Source organism: Trichophyton rubrum (assembly GCF_000151425.1).
Source record: "Trichophyton rubrum CBS 118892 genomic scaffold supercont2.7, whole genome shotgun sequence".
Lineage (NCBI taxonomy): Eukaryota > Fungi > Ascomycota > Eurotiomycetes > Onygenales > Arthrodermataceae > Trichophyton > Trichophyton rubrum.
This window is the reverse complement of record NW_003456422.1, coordinates 53,708-73,357: the sequence shown is the minus strand read 5'-3', so window position 1 is coordinate 73,357 and position 19,650 is coordinate 53,708. Positions and strand designations below refer to the sequence as shown.

The following is a 19,650-nucleotide window of genomic DNA, read 5'->3' as shown; positions in this document are numbered from 1 at the left end:
GTCCCAGGTCCCACCTAATCCTCCAGCCTCGTAGCCCAGTTTCCTAGTGCATAATCCCCACAAATACAAAAGTGAACGTTTGAAGCTGAGTTGTTAGTTCACAAATCGAGTTGCCCTCTCGGTTCGCAGAAGTAAGTACGGAGTAGTTGATGCTTTGTCATCCATGTAGTTAGTTTAGGTAGATTTCACGTGGCACCTCTAAAACATGTCCATGATGGCTTAGTCACTGCGTCATCGGTGGAGCCCCAAAGCAGAAAGTGTCCACGAGCTGGGCTGCACGAGGTCACTCGGCACTTCCGGTGCAACCGCCAGTTTCTCCCTGGGAGAGACTGTTTCCCGTCCTCTTCATCTCCCTACCTACGCAGTATATACACGGCGGTGAGATGTGGTGCATGATATAGGATATTATCTGCTAGTTAATAGTTACGCTTTTTGTTTGTTCTGTTTTCTCTTTCGTTTGGTTTCCTAAACTACTTTGCTCCCACAGCTGGTTATCGAGTTGAGCTCGTCCGGCTGCCTGCTCAACCATACGCCCTTACCTGCCAGCCTTATTGTGTGAACGGGACGACCGATGGCACCTCTCAGACTCCGAGTCGAAGGAAACGTTTTCCGTGATTCTCATAACCGAGAAGTCATCCTAAGAGGAATAAATCTGGATGCAACAGCGAAATATCCCAGAATTCCCAATGTTCCGTCACACGAGGTCAACGGATTCTTCGACGCCGACGATATCTCCTTTGTAAATAGGCCGTTTACTCTTGAAGACTCGCACACACATTTCTCTAGGCTAAAGAAATGGGGGTACAATCACATCCGGTATGTGTTTACATGGGAAGCAGTCGAGCACGCCGGACCAGGCCAGTACGACGAGGAGTGGATTACGTTCACCATCGAACTACTAAGGATTGCAGGATCGTATGGTTTCTATGTATATATGGATCCACATCAGGATGTGGTAAGTAATTGATTCCATGCTTTAAATACAGCTCCTGTCCGTGTGATCTTCCGGCTAACTATCATTTACTAGTGGTCCCGTTTCTCAGGTGGTTCTGGAGCACCATTATGGACACTTTACGCCGCCGGGCTCAATCCACGGAATTTCCCTGATACGCAAGCTGCCTTAGTCCAAAATACGTATCCGGATCCTGCAGCGTTCCCAAAGATGATCTGGAGTACCAATTATACTAGACTTGTTTGCCAAACGATGTTTACTCTGTTCTGGGCTGGGAAGGACTTTGCTCCAAAGGCAATAATTAATGGGATGAACATTCAAGACTATCTTCAAAACCATTTTATTGCTGCCTGCAAGCATCTGGCGGTCAGAATCCACGAGACGGGGGACTTGGAAGATGACGTAGTGATTGGATGGGAGAATGTTAATGAGCCTCATAGGGGTATGATCGGAATACCGGATATTTCTGTCATTCCAGCCGATCAACAGTTACAACTTGGGACGTCTCCCACTGCATTTCAAGGAATGATGACAGGCGCGGGATTTCCTTGTGAAGTGACTCAATGGGAGTTTGGCACATTCGGACCACATCAAACAGGCAGAACGTTAGTTGATCCAGAAGGCAAATCAGTCTGGTTGAAAGTCGACCGTGCCGATCAGTATGGATGGAAAAGAGATCCGCAGTGGAAACTCGGGGAATGTATTTGGGCGCAACATGGAGTTTGGGACCCTACTACGCTTACTCTTTTAAGGAGTAATCACTTTGGCACCCACCCCAGAACTGGCGAGGCCCTCGATTATGAAGGTTTCATCAATACATACTTTCTAGAGCATTATCGAAAGTATCGTGATGCTCTACGAAGTGTTCATAAAGATACAATTATGTTCTGTCAGCCACCGGTCCTGGAAATCCCACCTTCCATCAAGGGAACTGTGGATGACGACCCCAACATGGTCCATGCTGTCCATTTTTATGATGGACTTACCCTGATGTCAAAACACTGGTGAGTTAATGTCATGAAAAACAGGCCACAGTTTTCCATTAATTCTTCTATAGGAACAGATATTATAACGTTGATGTAGTGGGTATATTGCGTGGAAAGTACTGGATTCCGGCCTTTGGACTTAAAATTGGTGAAACTGCTATTCGAAGTTCCTTTCGCGACCAACTGCATTACCTCCGCGAAGAAAGCTATAAAAATATGGGCAATCACCCGCTTTTGCTGACCGAAACAGGCATCCCTTATGACATGGATGACAAGTATGCGTACAAGACCGGAGATTATTCTAGCCAAATAAGTGCCATGGATGCAAACCATTTTGGTATCGAGGGCTGTGGGGGGAATGGGTACAGTCTCTGGACTTATGCTAGTGAGGTATGAGAAATTTCCTATATGTCTTAATCCAAGGCATAGGCATTAACTGTTTCTGGAAAATAAAATAGAATTCACATAAGTGGGGAGACAACTGGAACGGCGAGGATCTTTCAATCTACTCCCCGGACGATTTGGAACTGCCAATCGCGAAATCCCTAGACTCCGGTATGACTACGTTGGACCCTTCCTCTCCATCATTTTCGCAGAGCAGAGCCGACTCACAAGCTATTCGGGTTGAACCGAGTAATTTGAAAGCAGCTCTTCCTGCTGCCTCGATTACCACGAAGCCCCAGCTAAAAGAAGGTGGAGAACACCGGGGCTTTCGTGCTATTGAAGCATTTGTACGTCCTGGCCCAGAAGCCGTTCATGGTCGTATAACGAAACATGGCTTTGACCTTCAGAACTGCACCTTTACTCTATCTTTGACTGCCGACTCGCCTACCGCCTCCGGTGCACCGACTCTCATCTTCCTTCCGGAATTGCACTTCCCAAAGGACAAGTCGACTGTCACTGTAAGTGGAGGGAAATGGGAGATTTTCTCTCTGGAGTTCCAGCACGGAAGCATTCAATTCTTGAAATGGTGGCACGCCGAGGGAGACCAGACCATACAAATCCACGGTGTCAAACGAGAGCTCTCCGCCATCGTCAGTCCACATGACGACGAGGGGTACATTGAGCAGTGCAAGCAACATTCATGCATTGTAATGTAAAATTGGTAAGATCGGAGCTAGGTTGATATCTTCCAGAGTTTGTTTCGGTTTCCCCTCTTTCCATCTGGTACTTTTCCCCCGTTATCCTTTTCCCTTTTCACTTCCACATTCCGATATCTCCGCTTCCATCATGTGTCTTGTATATTTGTCTTCTACACTCTAGCGTGAGTGATAGGTACATACGAATAAATACTTGATGAACCACACGCAAGATGCAACAGGCTTTAGGGTATCTTATGGTAGCAAATGTGTATATTTATTATTCTTATTCATGATTTTTGTACGGAGTATTCAATATCGTTTTATAGGAACTAACTGATAGTTCTGCCTTTAAACACTTTTGACGTCTTACTAACCAAGCATGATTCAGTCTATGACTAGTTACCTAACTAGTTACGTAACAGTCTTATCTAACGAATATTGTAAACAAAACGGCCAACGAGCTCCTGGATAAAAATATCAGCCAGTAGGTAACTATAATCCTTCCTAAAACCTCACTTCTTCTACTATTTATTATCTTCATTTCATCGCTAACTCACCTGAACATTAGAACAAGTCCTGCGACAGCCGACTCAAATCTCGAAATTTGACGTTGAAAATTCTTCGCCACAAACCTCCAGGCACGCACCAACCAGAGAACAACTAACTACTTAACTAGTAGCTAACTAGTTAAAGAAAGGGGGAAAATAATAATAGAAAAAAATAAAAGTAAGAATAAAATTAAAACAAAAATAAAAAAAACACGAAAAAAAAAAAAAAAGAGAGAGAGAGAGAGAGAGAGAGAGAGAGAGAGCAGAACCTGGGGAAAGAGATAAAGAGAGGAACAAACATCCCGACCAAACTTCGACCGCGTTCGCTAGAAGATCAAATAAAAGATACCTCTGTATAGACATCGGGTTAACAAGTCTACCAGCGGTGGAAACCGAAGCAGCGGGTGGTGGTGGCATGGCTGACTCTATCCAGCCCAGCGATGGGAGCGAGAACGCGGCCCCTCAGCTAGCAAATATCATCCAGGCTCTTGATGTTATACATTCCCCCGCCTCATCGAATGAAGTCAGAAAGCAAGCCTCGGAGTTTCTCGAGCAGCAGAAGCATGAAAAGGCCGCTGTGCAGAATGGCTACTTTTTGGCAGCGGAGAAGAGCCATTCCCCCGTAGTCCAGCACCTTGGACTTTCGCTCCTGGAGCATGTTTTGCGGTATAAATTTCTGGAGTTGTCTCCAGACCAGGTGAACCATACCAGAGGCCTTGTCATGAGTCTGGCTGAAGGGCTACGGTGCCAGGATCCTTCTTACATCCGCAACAAAGTGGCTTCGTTATGGGTTGAACTTGCAAAGCGTACCTGGGGTCTGGAGTGGCCGCGGATGGATGAATCATTGGTGCAGCTATGGAATGCGACCTTTACCCATAAAGAACTTGTGCTGACTGTGCTGGAGACTCTATCAGAGGACATAATCCATCAGGAAGACACAGCGTCGTCTCTCAGAGGCACAGATTTAAACAGAGCTCTAGTGGAAATCTGCACACCCTACGACGTTTTCAAAGTGGCGTACCCAACAAGGGACCATCATACTGAAATACGTAGTGGGAGCGAGGGCTGGATCTTCAGGGTTTCATATTTCTTAAGTGACTGTGTGCGAAATTTCCATGCATCGGTGGAAGCCAGAACTTGTGCATTAAAGTCATTGAGCTGTCTGCGTTCGTTTGTTGCCTGGGTTATACCAATGGCCATCGACTCATCTCAATGCATCATGGCCATTTGTAGTGCCCTCGAAGTTGAGGATGATACAATTCTTCTGGTAAGCTAGACAGTTATTCCTAGCTTGAAATAATTAATATGATATATACTAATCAGCGAGACATAGGCGGCGGTCGAGGCGTTACACTCGTTATATGGAAGGTCAACTTATAATATCGAAGAATTCCAAAGGCTTGTGAACATAATATATCAAAACGACCATCTTAACCTCCTGAGGAAGTTATATGAATGGTCAATTGTTGGCGCAGACAACATTATTGAGTCGAAATACTCTATATCTAAAAAACTATCCGAGGTTTGCCAACCGTCGAATCCGAGCAGATGTCTGATTACGTCCGGCTAACTGATTGTCGCAGTTGATCTCCTATATTGCTGGCTTTCTCGAAGAGAAATCTGTCGATTTCACGAAATCAATTGACCTCCCTAGCTTTTTCTCCTTTCTCATTAGCATACTCCAGAATCCAAGCCTTGTTGTGTCCATACCAGTACTTCATTCGTGGTCCAGGCTACTTGCCTCGAGCCATATAGGTGGATTGGATATTGTCAACAACCTAATAGGCCAGCTACTGCAGATCTGTTCTCAGCGGCTCGTACGATATGAGGCTCTTCCAGAGGATTCAGATGACCCAACCATGGTATTCCTCAGCGAAGATATCGATACTATACCCGAACGCCATGCCTTTGTTGGAAATTATCGGCGGTACTGCAGTCAAGTCATTGAGGTTATCGTTCAAAAACACGCACTTGAGGCAATTCCCCATATCCTCACTGAGGTTGATAGCGCCCTGGATAACGTGTATGCAGGGAATGCTCCATTCAACGGTAAAAAAACCTAGTAGTTTATAGACCTTCCTTTTGAATAACTAACTAAACGTAAATAGTGGCTACATTTCAGAAGCAATCAATACCTGCCCTGCGTGCTGATATCCAATTCACGGTAGTTGAGGCAATGCTGAAGGGCTATCTCAAATGGAAAGGATCGTTGGGATCTAACCCTCAACAAGACGTAAGTAATGGCTTGTTTCGATTCCAAGTGGAATTGAGTACATGGCGGGTGCTGATACCAGAGAAAATAGGAACAACAGCGTCTGGAATTAGAGAACGCACTTGAAAACTGGGCCATGGGTCTGATGAACCGTAATTTCGAGGTATACTCTTGATATCACTGTATCGAAACTAGAATATTTGGAATTAACAGCAAGCAGGACCCGTGCATAAAACAACGAGTGCTACGGTTATGCGTTGACATTTCGGCAAAGGCGCTGGTAGATCGGCCAAGTTACGCGCTGAAAATTCTTGAGCATATATTGATGGTCCAGATACCCGATCACCCAGAATATTCTGCGTATTCGGAGTCAGTGAGAGAGCTCTACAATATGGCCACGTATGAGATTCGGAGGCTTGCGATTAGATACGCCGACTACTTTGCCGTAAGTGGCTCGCTTTTTACCTTGACGAAATTTACTTACCTCCACATTAGAATTACTACGAGCCGCTGGAACAAAAAGCGCAGGAAATTGGGAAAAGGCCCAATGATGAGGGACGTCCTCATATGGAGTTATCTGCGATCCTCTTAATCATCATGTGAGTTTTATATCCTTGAAATTAATTACAACATATCTAACTGCATCCCAGGCAGCGTGCTCGGAACGTGGATCCGTATATTAGACAGGCCCGATTGAACTCATTTGTTGACCCAATCAAGCAGGCATGGACTAATCAAGAACTAAAGCTGGTACTGGGTTCATTCAAGGGGTTTTATGACGTTCTTGGATTGGATAAAGTACGCCCTTACCTTCAGAAACGTGAAGCACAGAAGATAGAAGATTGGACTGCCGTCCCACTCGACGCCGAAGGCATACATATCCAGGAAGATTTAAGTAAAAAATTTCAGGTATTTATAACACTTCAAAGACTGATAATAGTATGCTGACAACCCTGATTGTGTAGGAGTTACCCCTGCGCCCTACCCGCACGCTTCTTGCTGTATCAACGGAGAAGGTGAAAAAAGATGAACCAGCATACCAGATTGCCCTTGACTTATGGAAAGATACTATTCCCCTAATCTTGCCAACTATTCTCCAGCTTATTAGGTATGTTAGTTACTCTATGGATGTTATACGTATTCTAACAGTACCAGTCATGCGCATGCTTTTCATAATCCTGATAATTGGGAAGGTCTTCCTGAGGACATGCGTCCCGTTGTTGGTCGAATTTTGACTGACAGGTTCTGGCAAGCCGGTATTTCAAGTGGGAGCAGGCAAGAATTCTACTCGAAAATAGCTGGGTCAAAAACTACGCTCGAAGGGCTTTCATCATCTGTTCGCGGAAAAGTGAGAGCCGTCAGAGAAGCATGCTATTCGGTTCTTTTCAGCATGAGCCGGCTAGAAAATTATTTTTACGGGTTTCCTGAGCTTCCTGTCCCACTTTCGCAGGCGCTATACAAAGATGCTTTCTCCCTATCCTCACACCAATTTTCGGTCCTCTTAAATATTTCACGATGTCTAATAGATGACTGTCCGTCGGATGCTCGCGCTGATTTCTTACCCCCGATGATGTCCGCGTTATTTTTGCAACTTGACCAGAAAGTTACTGGCGAGTGGGACATGATCCAGCGCCGAAGGATAGGTGTCGTCGATGATGACCTTACCGAGGAAATGAAAGACGAAAGTATCCTTAGACAATTGACATACTCTGCTGTCATCATGGTGGCTAGCTTCCTGGATCCCGAGCGAGAAGGTTGGTCATTCCTGCTAACTGGCCATTAAAACATACTAGCTGCTAACATAGCCAGAAGGGGCTCAAAACCCTTCAAAAACAGGAGAGCTCAAGGCTTCTGATGAAGGGCAACCTGAAACAATGCGGAGTTTCATTATATCATCGACCCAGATCCTTGAACCAGTTCTTCTATTCTGCACACATGCCTTGCAAATGCATGACACACGGTGTTGCGCTATTATAACGCGCGTTATTCGATCCATGCTATCGGAATTTGTTCCCGCGACCGACACTCCAACAGCTGCTACCATTCGGGAATTCATTAGTACTGAAGTTTTGAAAGCGTGTATAAACTCAGCTCATGACCCATATTTTGTGGACATGCAAAAGGATCTTGCACAGCTCATTTCTTCTATATGGATTTTATATGGTCCAACAACAAATACTCCTAGATCTATCATTTTGAGCTTGCCAAGAATTCTGGAACAGAAGGTGAAGGCAGCGGAGGACGCACTTCACGGTTCAGCTTCAAGCCGACAACAGAAAGCTATCATATTGGATCTGCTGGAGGGTGTGCGAGGAGTGAGGATCAGTGAGCAAGGACGTATTCTGGGTACGGCCGTCAATCGTCGGAAGGAACGCAGTGCAATGCAGGCGAGATATATATCTACAGGAATGGAGGGAGAAGAAGTCAAGAAAATTGACATCAATGACGGGGCTGACCTAACGTTCGTAGCCGATATTTTCAATCAGGCTTAATCGTTGCGAGGCCCAGCAAGCTTATTTAGGTCAGCCGGTTGAAGTTGCTGTGAAAGATGGAGGTATTCCTCCTAGGGCCACTATTATATACTACTAGTCTCTTATTGAATTCAATCCGAGCACTTTAGTTTGTATTTATCTTTGCATGTTTTCTTTTCCATCTTACAACATCTCCAAAGGCCCATTCAATTTCTGTCTGACGCCTGGGACAAACAATCATTCGTCCATAGCAGGCCGTGATGCCTTACCGCAATGCAAAAGGTTGAAACTTTGGGAAATCTGTAGAAAAAACCAATCACCAGTTCATTTCTAACAGAGTGGTAATGAATACGGAAAGTATGGGGAACTGTATGGTAGATATTTATACAGACAAGCCTATTTCGAAGGAGATGGGGTATACATGAAGGTTGGTCTCACGAATCTGTGAATTAAAAGCAGTTAGCAGCTTTGCCAGGCAAATATGATGTGGATCCATGCATACCTATCAGAATTGTAAATTTTGGTATCGGTTCCAAGCAATTCCTTCTCTCTTGCTTTGTCTGCGAAGTAACGTCTTGCTTGATCTCGATCTTCCTCAGCTTGGAGGAGTGGAATAAGGTGGATGCGAGACCAAATCTTTTCTCGGGCAAGTTCACTTTTTTTTTTTGTAAAAATGCCTTGTTAGGACTCTTCAATCGACGGACGCAAGAGGAGGCTGCAGCAGTGTTTGACGACTTACTTTCGCTCGCGGGTGCCGATGAAAAGTTTATACAGGCCATACGCCATTATAGCATGCATTCCGATGAGATAGTAGACAGGGCGGAACCCTCGAACAGGTACATTGCGCTGTGTCAGGTCGTTAGCCATATCGTACAATGAAGTCAAGGCCCAATGACCAGAGATAAGAAATAAGAGAGTACCTTGTACTGGACCGGGCGATATCCCCCAGTAGGGGGCATATCCTGAGGCATTGTGACGGTTGAAAGAGTGTACACACAGTTGTGTGATATCGAACGTTCGATCGAGGGTGAAGTTGACGATCTGGTAGCGCCCGGGGACCATGTCAGATCACGTGATGTATTTTTTTGCCTCTACGCTATTGGTGGAAAGCAAGCCTTTCAAACTTTCGAGGTTGAGAATCCTTTGAGCGCTCAGAAGGTCTTTTTCATATCTTCGGCCTGAACAGCAATTGACAGCCAGCCTAACTATTTAACTTGTTTCTACAGAGTGTATACCAGTTATGGAAGCAGAGGAGCGGCCAAGCAAACTACAAAAGACAGAGCACGAAGCGGGAGACTCTCCTGTAGATGTTTCAATTTCAAAGGTTGTGCAAGATCCATCAAACAATGATGATAAGCCCAAAAGTGATGCAAAGTCTGAAGGGTGTATACAAGCTGCCATAGGTACTGCTATAGGCGCCGCCCCAGATCAGACTCAGCAGCCAACGCTATCTAAAAACCAGTTGAAAAAACTTGCAAAACAACGCAGGTGGGAGGACCAAAGGGAAAGGCGAAAGGAGTATCGCAAGGAGAAGCTACAGAAGAAAAGAGAACGGAGCAAAGCCTTGAAAGCTGAACTTCAAGCCAGTGGTGTGGCTTTGATACCTGGAGTGCATGTTGAGGGAATACTGCCCAATAAGAATAAAATCAGGAGAGAAGCTCGTGCCAGGGCAGTTAATGTACCGCTGACCTTTATAATTGACTGCAATTTCGATGAACTCATGCATGATACTGAGCTCAAGTCATTATCATCGCAAATTACGCGATCATATTCGGATAATGCAAAGGCAGCCTACAGGGCCAGCCTAGTTATAGCATCCTTCCATGGCAAGTTGAAGGAACGGTTTGACACCGTACTTTCCAAAAACCACGAGAACTGGATCGGTGTTAAGATTACACAGGATGATTTTGCTGCAGCGGCAGAGTCCTCCCAGCGGCGGATGCATGACATACGCCATCCAAATTTAAACGGAGCATTTGCAGAAAAATCCGAGTCGGAGACTCTGAAGGAGGAAGGGGAGGTGGTGTATCTTACCAGTGACAGCCCAAATACCCTGACGGAACTTAAGCCTTACAGCACCTACATCATTGGAGGAATTGTCGATAAGAACAGACATAAAGGAATTTGTTATCAGCGAGCCATGGATAAAGGAATGAAAACAGCCAAGCTGCCCATCGGAGACTACATGCAAATGGCTAGTCGATTCGTGTTAGCTACCAACCATGTCATGGAAATAATGTTAAAGTGGCTTGAACTGAAAGATTGGGGGAAAGCATTCTCTCAAGTGATGCCAAAGAGGAAAGGGGGCCGGCTGAAGAGCGAAATGTGTACCCCTGCGAGCTCTGAAGCTGGATGTGACACTCATCCTGGAGGGGGGGAGTATTAGGAGCCGAATCAAGAGCGGGTGCAGATGACGCAGAGGGAGATGACGGAGAAGGAGTTGAAGGAGGTTTGAGAATAGAGACAGAAGAACTGACAGGAAACGAGAGAGAACACGGAGAAGAGAATAAAGTTATATGAACAGAAAGATAAAATAATGGAAAAGCATGCTCAGCTCTGGAAGGGTCCCGGAATAATCCATCTTCAGTGACTACAATATCAACCAACTCATCTATTGATGCGCGCGCAGTCACGGTGGTATTAACTTGTGTATTGCGTGGCAGTTGGCACATTTGCCCCTTGTTCCGAACCTTAGGATCTACCGCTCTACTGCGGCGTGTTACTGCCACTGATATTCTCTTTTCGCCACAATTATCCTGTCTTTTATTTTTATTTTTGCGTCATTCGAGAAAGAAAAAAAAAGCAACTAGAAAATAAGATAACTTCGCGATTTCTCGAGAAACAAGAGCAGAATCTGACCCCTCACGATACTTACAAAGGCCCTCCAGTAATTCTTTTACAGAGTTGGCCTTTCTCACCTTTGCCTGGGACTCACCTGGTGAGCTGCAACCACCACAGCAACCATGTTTATGCTCAGGAACGGTAAGCAGCTAGTTTGAAGTCTTTGTCCCCTTGCCCCTCGCTCAGGAGTTGGCTTGCAGTCAAACGGTGTATCTCTTTCTAACCAACTGACTTACTTATTTATGGTATATATATAGTCAGTAAGCTCATCTTTGGTGACTCTGCGAAGGAATCTATTATCGAAATACCTCAAGGGCAGCTATATATCGTTCGGCCGCTCTCCCCTAAGGGTTACTCTGAACTCATCTTCAAGGACGCTGCGGCCAGCATCCGACGGACCGGTCAAGAGTTCCAGTACCAGCTAGTGATTCAGCGGGCTTATGAAGAAGGGGAAGAAGAGCTCGCTGCCGAAGGTGACGAAAGCGGTGAGCTTGAAGCACTGGGCGGCGACAAGGATGAGAAGATCTTTCTGGTAGACGAGAGCCTTCGCCTCCGGTCTGAGCTGCGGGAAGAAGGCGAGAAGGTGATTGCATGGAGAGACTTGAGCGGCGACGTCGGTGATCTCTACGAGTTTGTCTGCGATCCCTCAACGCCTCAGGAAAAAGTCGCGACATTTCTGCTTGCGGCAGTGGAGTGTCAGTACGAGCGTAAATACCGCCGCAGTGCACAGCAAGCAACAGACCAACAGCTCCAGGAATTCGATTTTGACGAAGAAGAGAGCCCAATCCCCACAGCGAGCCCAATCACTGCTTCTCCTCATTCGACCTCTCCAACCTCCAAAGAATCGGCAGCAGCGATGGCGAAAGAAGTTGTTTCTCCTAAAGGGCCTCAGAAACAGCCCTCGGAGCATACGGTTGCACCGCCGTCTGCTTCCATTCCGACTGCGAACGAGATACTAGCTAAAGAGACAGCCGAGCTTCACTTGTTCGATTTTAATACCGGAACATTTGTTCTCCAGGACCGCTTGGTAACTGCAGCAGTTTCTGAAATCGGATCCTGGGAATACTGGCTACAAATCACGGGCTCTGATCGTGAGTGGCTCGGTCAACCTGTTGTTGGTGATATCAACCCAGTGTTCAACTTTGAGTATCTCTCATTCATCTTCAATCATTATACAGAAGATGGCTCTGCTTATTCTTGGCTTCTACGGTTTAAGGACCAGCCTACAGAGGAACGGTTCCAGGAAGGGCTAATGCAAGCTCTGTGGGAACGCCTGAATGAAACGAAGTGGGCTAAAACCAAAGAAAATGATCGTGATTATGTACTGGAAGCTTTCAATGACCTTACGATGGAAGATAAAAGAGAGGAAGATCTTAAAGAGCTCGAGGAAGAGGAAGAGATCGAAGAGAGAGAAGTAGGTGAGGAAGAGGAAGAAGATGATGGACAGAGGAGCGAGCATTATAACACAGATGAGGATGAAGATAATTCTGTCACTCGAGACGAGGATGGGAATGTCAACTCTCAACTGGCTGTTGGCTACAAACACGATAGGTCCTTTGTCGTGAGAGGGTCGAAGATTGGTGTCTTCAGACATACCCCTAATAACAACCTCGAGTTTTCAACCAATATTTCAAAGGTTGAAACACCAGATGGCAAGCTATTCAGCCCTAAAAAGGTTATGCTTCATGCAGAGGACGCGAACATGATTCTCCAGAATGAGCAAAACCCAAATTCTCTATATCGTATGGATTTGGAGTATGGTAAAGTTGTCGATGAGTGGAAAGTACACGATGATATCCCAGTGTTGTCTTTCACCCCCGAAACGGTAAGTCAAACAGCAAATGCCAAAACTTCTATACTTTCTGATTTATTGACGAATGAAAATAGAAATTCTCTCAAATGACATCTGCACAGCCCTTTGTTGGTATATCGCAAAATGCTCTTTACCGCATTGATCCTCGTCTCTCTGGCAACAAGCTTGTGGATGCAGACCTAAAGCAGTATACTAGTAAGAACGATTTTTCTGTTGCTTCAACCACCGAAAAGGGCTACCTTGCTGTGGCTTCGAATAAAGGAGATATCCGCATGTTTGACAGACTTGGCGTCAATGCCAAAACTCATATTCCAGCGCTTGGAGAAGCCATCATTGGATTAGATGTCTCTGCAGATGGCCGATGGGTACTTGCTACCTGCCGCACATATCTCCTCTTGATTGATGCTCTGCAAAAAGATGGAAAGAATGAAGGGAAGCTCGGGTTTGAGAAGTCATTCGCGAAAGACTCGAAGCCACAGCCTCGACGTCTCGGCTTACAACCTGCACATGTTGCTCAATTCCAACATGAAACCAAATCTCCCCTTGCCTTTACTCCCGCTCGTTTCAACACAGGCCTCGACTCTTCAGAAACTTCAATTGTCACTGCCACTGGACCATTTATAGTTACGTGGAATCTGAAGAAGATTTTACTTGGCCGCAAAGACCCATACACTATAAAACGGTATGCGGAGGAAGTCAAGGCAGATAACTTCAAATTTGGAAGTGATAAGAATGTCATTGTTGCCTTGCCCAACGAAGTCAATATGGTTGCAAAGCAGAGCCTTCGAAAGCCAACTCGGGAGAGCATAGCTGGCCCTCCAGTTACTCCAGCTAGGTTTGGCGCTGGAAGGAAAGGTAGTCGGCTAGGGAGGAATGAAATCGTCAACAGCCCATATTGATAACTAACTAATGATGATAAATGCCGCTTAGGAAACGCCTTTTATCCTCTCTAGCAATCATTTAATGTAATACTGTCCGTCCTCCTTCAATGGTAGCTTTTCACGATTTAATATTCGATGTATGTATCGCTTATGGGCGAATGGAAGATAACTCCAAGACTACAGCGATAATTTACTGGATCGTCTAGCACTGGGACAATAACTTTTGAGAGGGTTACAGCTCCGAGTACCTGGATACCATGACAGAAATATAAACCAAGGAGAAGGGAAACCTTAGTTACGATACAGGGCCATTTCCTCAACCAGAATTCAACCAAAATGGTTGCTAACCGGTTATGATTGCTATTATATGTAAAATGGAGTTGAGTATTGACATACTAACAGAATGGGTATAAACCACCTTGACGTGACACCATCCATTTCCCCTGAGAACAGGAAGACTCGGTCAAAGATAGATGTAGATATCCTCAAAATAAACTCTCGTTGACTAGTAATACATACCTTGTCTTATCCAATACTCCATACCTCGACGGCCAGGACGTCAAACTTAGTCCCTTCATCACTAAGTGGTTCATTCCCAAATGTGAGGCAAGGGCTGGATACACCTTTCTCAAACGAGTCATCTAGCCATAGACCGTAGTGACCGTCACTATTGAAAGGAGTAATTCTTAGTTCGAACATTTATAAACCAGCGGGTTTGGAATGTCATTTGAAAGGACTTACCCTCCACCTACGCTGAGAAATCCCGTCTCGCAAAATATCATGTAGTCATTAACTCCACTATATGGGAAGGCTTTGAACCTGATATGCTCTGGGGTATGAGTACCGCTTCTACTACTGCCTACACGGGAGTTAGCAACTGGACTAGCCCCAACTCGTGTCTGAGAGATGGGCGAGCCATTGGGTCCGTCTCCTTCCTCCGCAGTGGAAGGCCGGAGAAGAGATTCTCCCCCGTTATTCCCAGGAGCAATGGGCTCAACCTCACCTCGAAATGTAGTATTTCTTCCACGAATATTGGTTGTATCCGCACTTGGAGGTGGAGGCAGACCAGCTTGTTCCAAACTCTCGCGCAAAGACTGTCCAGGTTTTGTATTCTTCCCGTTCGCGGCAGTAGCTGGTATTATTGGAGTAGATGATAAGGTACTTGCCCGCCAGAGGAAACATTCACCTGTTCCGTAATAATGGGAGTCAGGATGCGGTGCATCGGTGAGATAGGCCCCGAACAATGAACCACCACCCGTAGTTGGCCCTCCACTAGAGTTGGCATTCCCGGTTCCAGGAAATGCAGAAGACGAAGAGTCACGAACAACAAGCAGGTATCCAGCGCGTTGGCTTATCTCCGAGTGCTCTCTGCATTTATCATAGAGGGTAGATAAAGATGCACCGTCTCGGTCGAGATTATACACCAGCTTCCAAGTGTCCACAAGCTGGAGCCGAGGAGGAATCAATAGCCTTATCTCCTCGGCTAATGATCGTGTTAGGAGCCGGTCTGTATCGTTTGAAGAACATTCGAGCGTAAGCGGCGTCAGCGGCGGAGGATGAAACGGGGAAGCTGTGCGGCGAGGGGGAGTGAAAATTGCAGCGTCACCCACGGGGTTCAGAGGGCGGGTGGAGGGAGGGCCAGGCTCTGTAAGTCGTCGATATATGCCCGAGACAACATGGGAAACGGGGTACGTCAGGTAAGAAGATGTTGACTGCGGCGAGGGCTGCTCTTGTTGCGGTTGTTGAGATCTAGAGTTGCTTGATCTTGGATAGCCGGAACTGTTTCCTGAGGTCGACGACATAAGAGGTAGCTATTTAACTATTTTGCGCGGGATAGTTATCACAGCAGCTTATAGCGACTCTGCTTCATGGGTAGAAAGATGCAGGTTGGTTATTTAGTTATATCAGCGCTTTTATCAAATCCGAGTTGGTTGAAAAAGGTGTTATAGTTAATTAGCTAACTGAAGAATTTAACAACAAACAGCATTGTTCAGGTGAAGTGTAGGATAAATACGCCAGCTAACTAAGTTGTTAGGTTGGTACTGAGTGGGCCTCCATGAAGGTATAATAATAGTCTGGCTATCATAACTAATGGGTACCAGGATGGCGATACCCAAATGATACTGACAGTAGTTACAAGGAAATGCATAGAGAATGCACACGGTAGACTATACAACGAAGATATTGGCTGTCGTCGTCGTTATATACATCCTAAATTATCTAGTTATGCTGTTATTTGGCCCTTTTGGTATACGATATGGTGACAATAATATATTTGGGGGGAAGAAAGATCATGTTTTCTCTAAAGTCCGTAATCAATCAAAATAAGTCCAAGAGCTCAGAATTGCTTTTCTTCTGTCCGCCTTGACTTTGCGTCGAAGCAGGTGCAGGAAAGGTTGTGGAGCCTGAAAGGTCAAGCCCAGCAAGGCCGTTCATCAAATCATTCCCGCCCATGTTTCCGCTTCCCGAGTTGGTTTCGCCTTGGTTAGAAGGCGAGGGGTTACTCCCGAAAACTCCCATGAGATCCTCTAAATTGTTACTTGACGGTGGTGGGCCTGTAGTTGTTGGTGATGCAACCCTCATTGGCGTGCCGGCTAGCCCTTCCAGTCCTGACATGCCAGCAGGTGGTTCTCCCTGGGCAGACGCAGGAGCCGTTCCATCAAAGTCGATATCTAGTAGGTTCTCAATATTATTCTGCATCTGAGGCGGTGCCGTGCCAGAAACTGCTGCAGCGGCTGCAGCTGCTGCGAGAGGGTTATCTCGGGCATTTTGAAGTTGCTCCCTAAGCATTTATGTTAGTGACCTTGGCCAGTTTGGAGAGGCGAGGATAGTCATACTCAATAGCTGCTTTCTGAACAGCATCTGCGCCATATTTGCCCTGTCCTACAAACTGTTCCGGGGGCTTGTGATAAACCGAAGCCAGTGTTGAGAGCTCGCCAAGAAGTTGTTCGAGAAGGTTGGGAGGTAGAGAATGGATAGTGGTAACAATTGGGGGCTTCTCGGAAAGAACCACATTTTTGGGGGCGTTTGGATCATTCGTGTTAGAAAGCAGCCGCCAGTATACATACGCTCGGTCCCGGATATCAGGGTTATCATTATCTTCAGTTGCAGCCTTCAATACCTTCTGTACCAAACCTTGAGCCTTATCAGGACGTTTGAGGAACAATTTGACCACTGCTGTCAAGATTTGCAACTGTGTCTGTACAGAGAATTAGTCATTCGAAACTCTTACATAGCATAGAAAAGGGGTTATTTTGGTATATTACCTGAGTAAATTCTTCATTAAAGCCATCCACGAAGCCGTCCAGGATATCGCCAGCGTTGCTGATTTTCTCTGCATACTCTCCCACAATCCATATCAACGCACCTCTGGCATCTGGCTCGTCAAGTTCATCGATACACTGGCAAAGGGTAGGAATGATTCCTTCATATCCGGGATATTTTCGGAATATATCTTTGATCACTACGATGGCCTCCTGGACCACGTAATTAACCTTGGTGTTGATTAAATCTAGAAGAGTAGCCACACATTTCTCTGCAGTTAGCTCAATTTTGATAGCCGTTTGTCCAATTGCCCTGACTGCACGGCGCACAAAGTCCATATCAACGTCTAGAGCATACTCCTTGAGCTCGGCAAGGAGCTGGTCCACGTTTCTGTCGTTGGCAATTCGAACCATTATCTCTAGTTTTTGAAACTTAAGGTAGGGTGGGTCGTTGTATTTGCAAAAAAATACCCTAAGCTCCTTGTCTAGAATATTTGGTTGGCTTTGCAAGAGGAGGTCGATATTCCTCAGAGCAACGTACTGTACTTCTGGAGCTGAGGAGACAAGTGTAACTAACATATGTGAGTAAAAATAACCTCACACTCTGCATGCATCGTAAGTTGTTGTTGGTACATACCTAGGGGGGGAGCCATTTTCTTAAGATAAGACTTGGCCATATCTGGGTTTATGTACTTCATGTGTAAAAAGACAACTTTGACCGCTGCTAGGACAACACTGGCATTTATATGTTGAAATTGAGGCACTACTCGTTCACATATATTCTCGGATTCCTTCTGGTCTTTGGGAGTGTAGTTGGCAAGATTTGTGAGAACCGAGACTCTTCCCCATTCAGTACACTCATTGAGGGCCATGAGCATCTTTCGGAGAGTGTTTGGAGTAATCTGCAGAGCCTTGGTTTCCGGCGAAGTTTCGCTGATTTCTGCGAGGGCAGTCACCGAATTTGCAACTACCATTGGGTTGGGGTCTCCGATCATTTCTTGGAGCGCCTCGAGGAAGCCGTTCTCGAGGCAGAGAGTGGGGTTGAGATCAAAAAGTTTTGCAACGCATATGGCGGCGGTCTTTCGAACGTAAGGAGACTCATCTCGTAATGTTTTGCGCAACGGCTCTTCCATATAATCTACAATTTTCTCCACTCTGATGCAACCCATTGTCCGTATCGCAAGAGCTCGAATTAAGGGATTTGGGTCCTCCGTGTCTTGGACAAATGTATTGACGGCAAGAATGCAAAGGTCGGGGTGTGATTTGGCATAGTTCCTGCACTAATAGTTAAATCAAGCCGTAACCGCTACAATTCACTGGATGACGATGGGTGGGGGAGGGGGCGCGAAGAATTCCCCTTACATCAGATAGAGATAGACGAGCTTCTTCTGGTCGAGATCCGCGGTCGCTATATTCTTTAGGACATCAGGGAAAAGGGAAGACACGTCTTTACCCAACGTCATGGCCATGATCGTTTTTTGGATCGATTCCTTTCTGAAAAAGATGTGAGCACAGATCTATTATCAATTGCAGCAGCCGCCGGTTTACCTCTCGTATGCATATTGCGATCTGTAATTGCAAGGTCAGCAGTTGGAGCCAGATGTGATTTAGGGGATTCCATGTCACCATACACTAATCCAGCTCTCAGCTCAAACGTCTCTCCCTTCCGTGGAGCCGTAAAGGCCCCCCTTATTCTGTTAACAGCCATAGCCGCGAGCAAGCATCGGTAACGCTGCGGTTAAGCCTGGTGGTTTTTGGTGGAGGGGCTTTTCAGCGGGCCGGCGATAGGATAGCAGTTGAGCTGGCTCTAGCCTGGTGGATAGAGGACCGTAGAGTGAGAAAACGGGTATGGATTGGCGGCAAGCAAGCTGCTGTTCTGCTAGGTAAAAGAGTGAAGGTCGATGTGATGGTTTGCCAAATTGATGGCCTTTTGATGCTCCAAAACACTTCCCGTTTTTGCCCAGGCCAAAACGTCAACTTAACTAATTAAAAGCTAACTAGCTAGTTAGGCGTCATTCCGCTCGCAACGCAGTGTCTGTGATCAAATGCCACGAAGGAGTGTGCTGCCTCAGCAACTAGGAAACGTCTTCGCCGTAGGATATATCCAATCGTCTCCTTTGTCTTCAATATTTACATTCCTGCGTCCACTCTTGACCTCCGAATTTGCAACTCGTTAACTAGTTATTCACGTGACTGATAACTGGCTCGCTCCTCGATACAACGACGCAACGACGCAACGACGCAACGACGCAACGCAAAGCAATCCTGGGCTGTTCCCCCTCGTCGCTCTTGGTCGCGGTAGAGCCGGTTACTATGGTACAAAGCACCCTTAAATAGGAGTCTGAATGGCTAGTTCTAACGTAGTAATAGGCCAATCTACCTAACCTTCGAAGACTCTTCGTCGAGGCGCGCACCGAAGCAGAAGAAAATGAATACTCCAGGAATGCTGTAAGAGAGGCACACTATTGACAAACATGTAACAGATTCTTATACTAATAGGGTGAAAGTTCTATAATCTCGTGCTCTTTATATCGTCGGTTGCCATATTTAGCCTCGTTGCACAGCGAATGAGTGGCGGGTTAGTATCGAAATGAAGACGCC

The 19,650-nt window shown here is 46.0% G+C and overlaps 7 protein-coding genes across 7 annotated transcripts; 3 read left to right on the top strand and 4 right to left on the bottom strand.

Annotated features, from left to right (window-relative positions):
* Window positions 1–571: 571 nt before the first annotated feature.
* Window positions 572–3,038, top strand: TERG_06016 (uncharacterized protein; the record flags this gene model as incomplete). The annotated part of the gene is made up of 4 exons (XM_003232971.1): window positions 572–955; window positions 1,028–1,956; window positions 2,010–2,328; window positions 2,397–3,038. 4 exons carry the CDS (start codon window positions 572–574, stop codon window positions 3,036–3,038), a joined length of 2,274 nt encoding a protein of 757 aa, XP_003233019.1.
* A 945-nt stretch (window positions 3,039–3,983) lies between these two features.
* TERG_06015 (uncharacterized protein) lies at window positions 3,984–8,272 on the top strand (the record flags this gene model as incomplete). Its single annotated transcript, XM_003232970.1, has 11 exons — window positions 3,984–4,835; window positions 4,902–5,090; window positions 5,152–5,617; window positions 5,677–5,801; window positions 5,872–5,943; window positions 6,001–6,225; window positions 6,276–6,379; window positions 6,431–6,689; window positions 6,746–6,888; window positions 6,936–7,534; window positions 7,590–8,272. The coding sequence occupies 11 exons, from the start codon at window positions 3,984–3,986 to the stop codon at window positions 8,270–8,272; spliced, it is 3,717 nt and encodes a 1,238-aa protein (XP_003233018.1).
* Window positions 8,273–8,647: 375 nt separating this feature from the next.
* Window positions 8,648–9,313, bottom strand: TERG_06014 (uncharacterized protein; the record flags this gene model as incomplete). Its single annotated transcript, XM_047748536.1, has 3 exons — window positions 8,648–8,693; window positions 8,754–8,906; window positions 8,991–9,313. 3 exons carry the CDS (start codon window positions 9,311–9,313, stop codon window positions 8,648–8,650), a joined length of 522 nt encoding a protein of 173 aa, XP_047604520.1.
* A 1,163-nt stretch (window positions 9,314–10,476) lies between these two features.
* On the bottom strand, window positions 10,477–10,923 carry TERG_12360 (uncharacterized protein; the record flags this gene model as incomplete). The annotated part of the gene is made up of 1 exon (XM_047751330.1): window positions 10,477–10,923. One exon carries the CDS (start codon window positions 10,921–10,923, stop codon window positions 10,477–10,479), a length of 447 nt encoding a protein of 148 aa, XP_047606771.1.
* A 291-nt stretch (window positions 10,924–11,214) lies between these two features.
* On the top strand, window positions 11,215–13,804 carry TERG_06012 (uncharacterized protein; the record flags this gene model as incomplete). The annotated part of the gene is made up of 3 exons (XM_003232967.1): window positions 11,215–11,233; window positions 11,350–12,917; window positions 12,980–13,804. 3 exons carry the CDS (start codon window positions 11,215–11,217, stop codon window positions 13,802–13,804), a joined length of 2,412 nt encoding a protein of 803 aa, XP_003233015.1.
* A 719-nt stretch (window positions 13,805–14,523) lies between these two features.
* TERG_06011 (uncharacterized protein) lies at window positions 14,524–15,588 on the bottom strand (the record flags this gene model as incomplete). Its single annotated transcript, XM_047748535.1, has 1 exon — window positions 14,524–15,588. One exon carries the CDS (start codon window positions 15,586–15,588, stop codon window positions 14,524–14,526), a length of 1,065 nt encoding a protein of 354 aa, XP_047604519.1.
* Window positions 15,589–16,568: 980 nt separating this feature from the next.
* TERG_06010 (uncharacterized protein) lies at window positions 16,569–18,757 on the bottom strand (the record flags this gene model as incomplete). The annotated part of the gene is made up of 6 exons (XM_003232965.2): window positions 16,569–16,985; window positions 17,053–17,621; window positions 17,687–18,324; window positions 18,412–18,543; window positions 18,598–18,618; window positions 18,681–18,757. The coding sequence occupies 6 exons, from the start codon at window positions 18,755–18,757 to the stop codon at window positions 16,569–16,571; spliced, it is 1,854 nt and encodes a 617-aa protein (XP_003233013.2).
* Window positions 18,758–19,650: the final 893 nt, after the last annotated feature.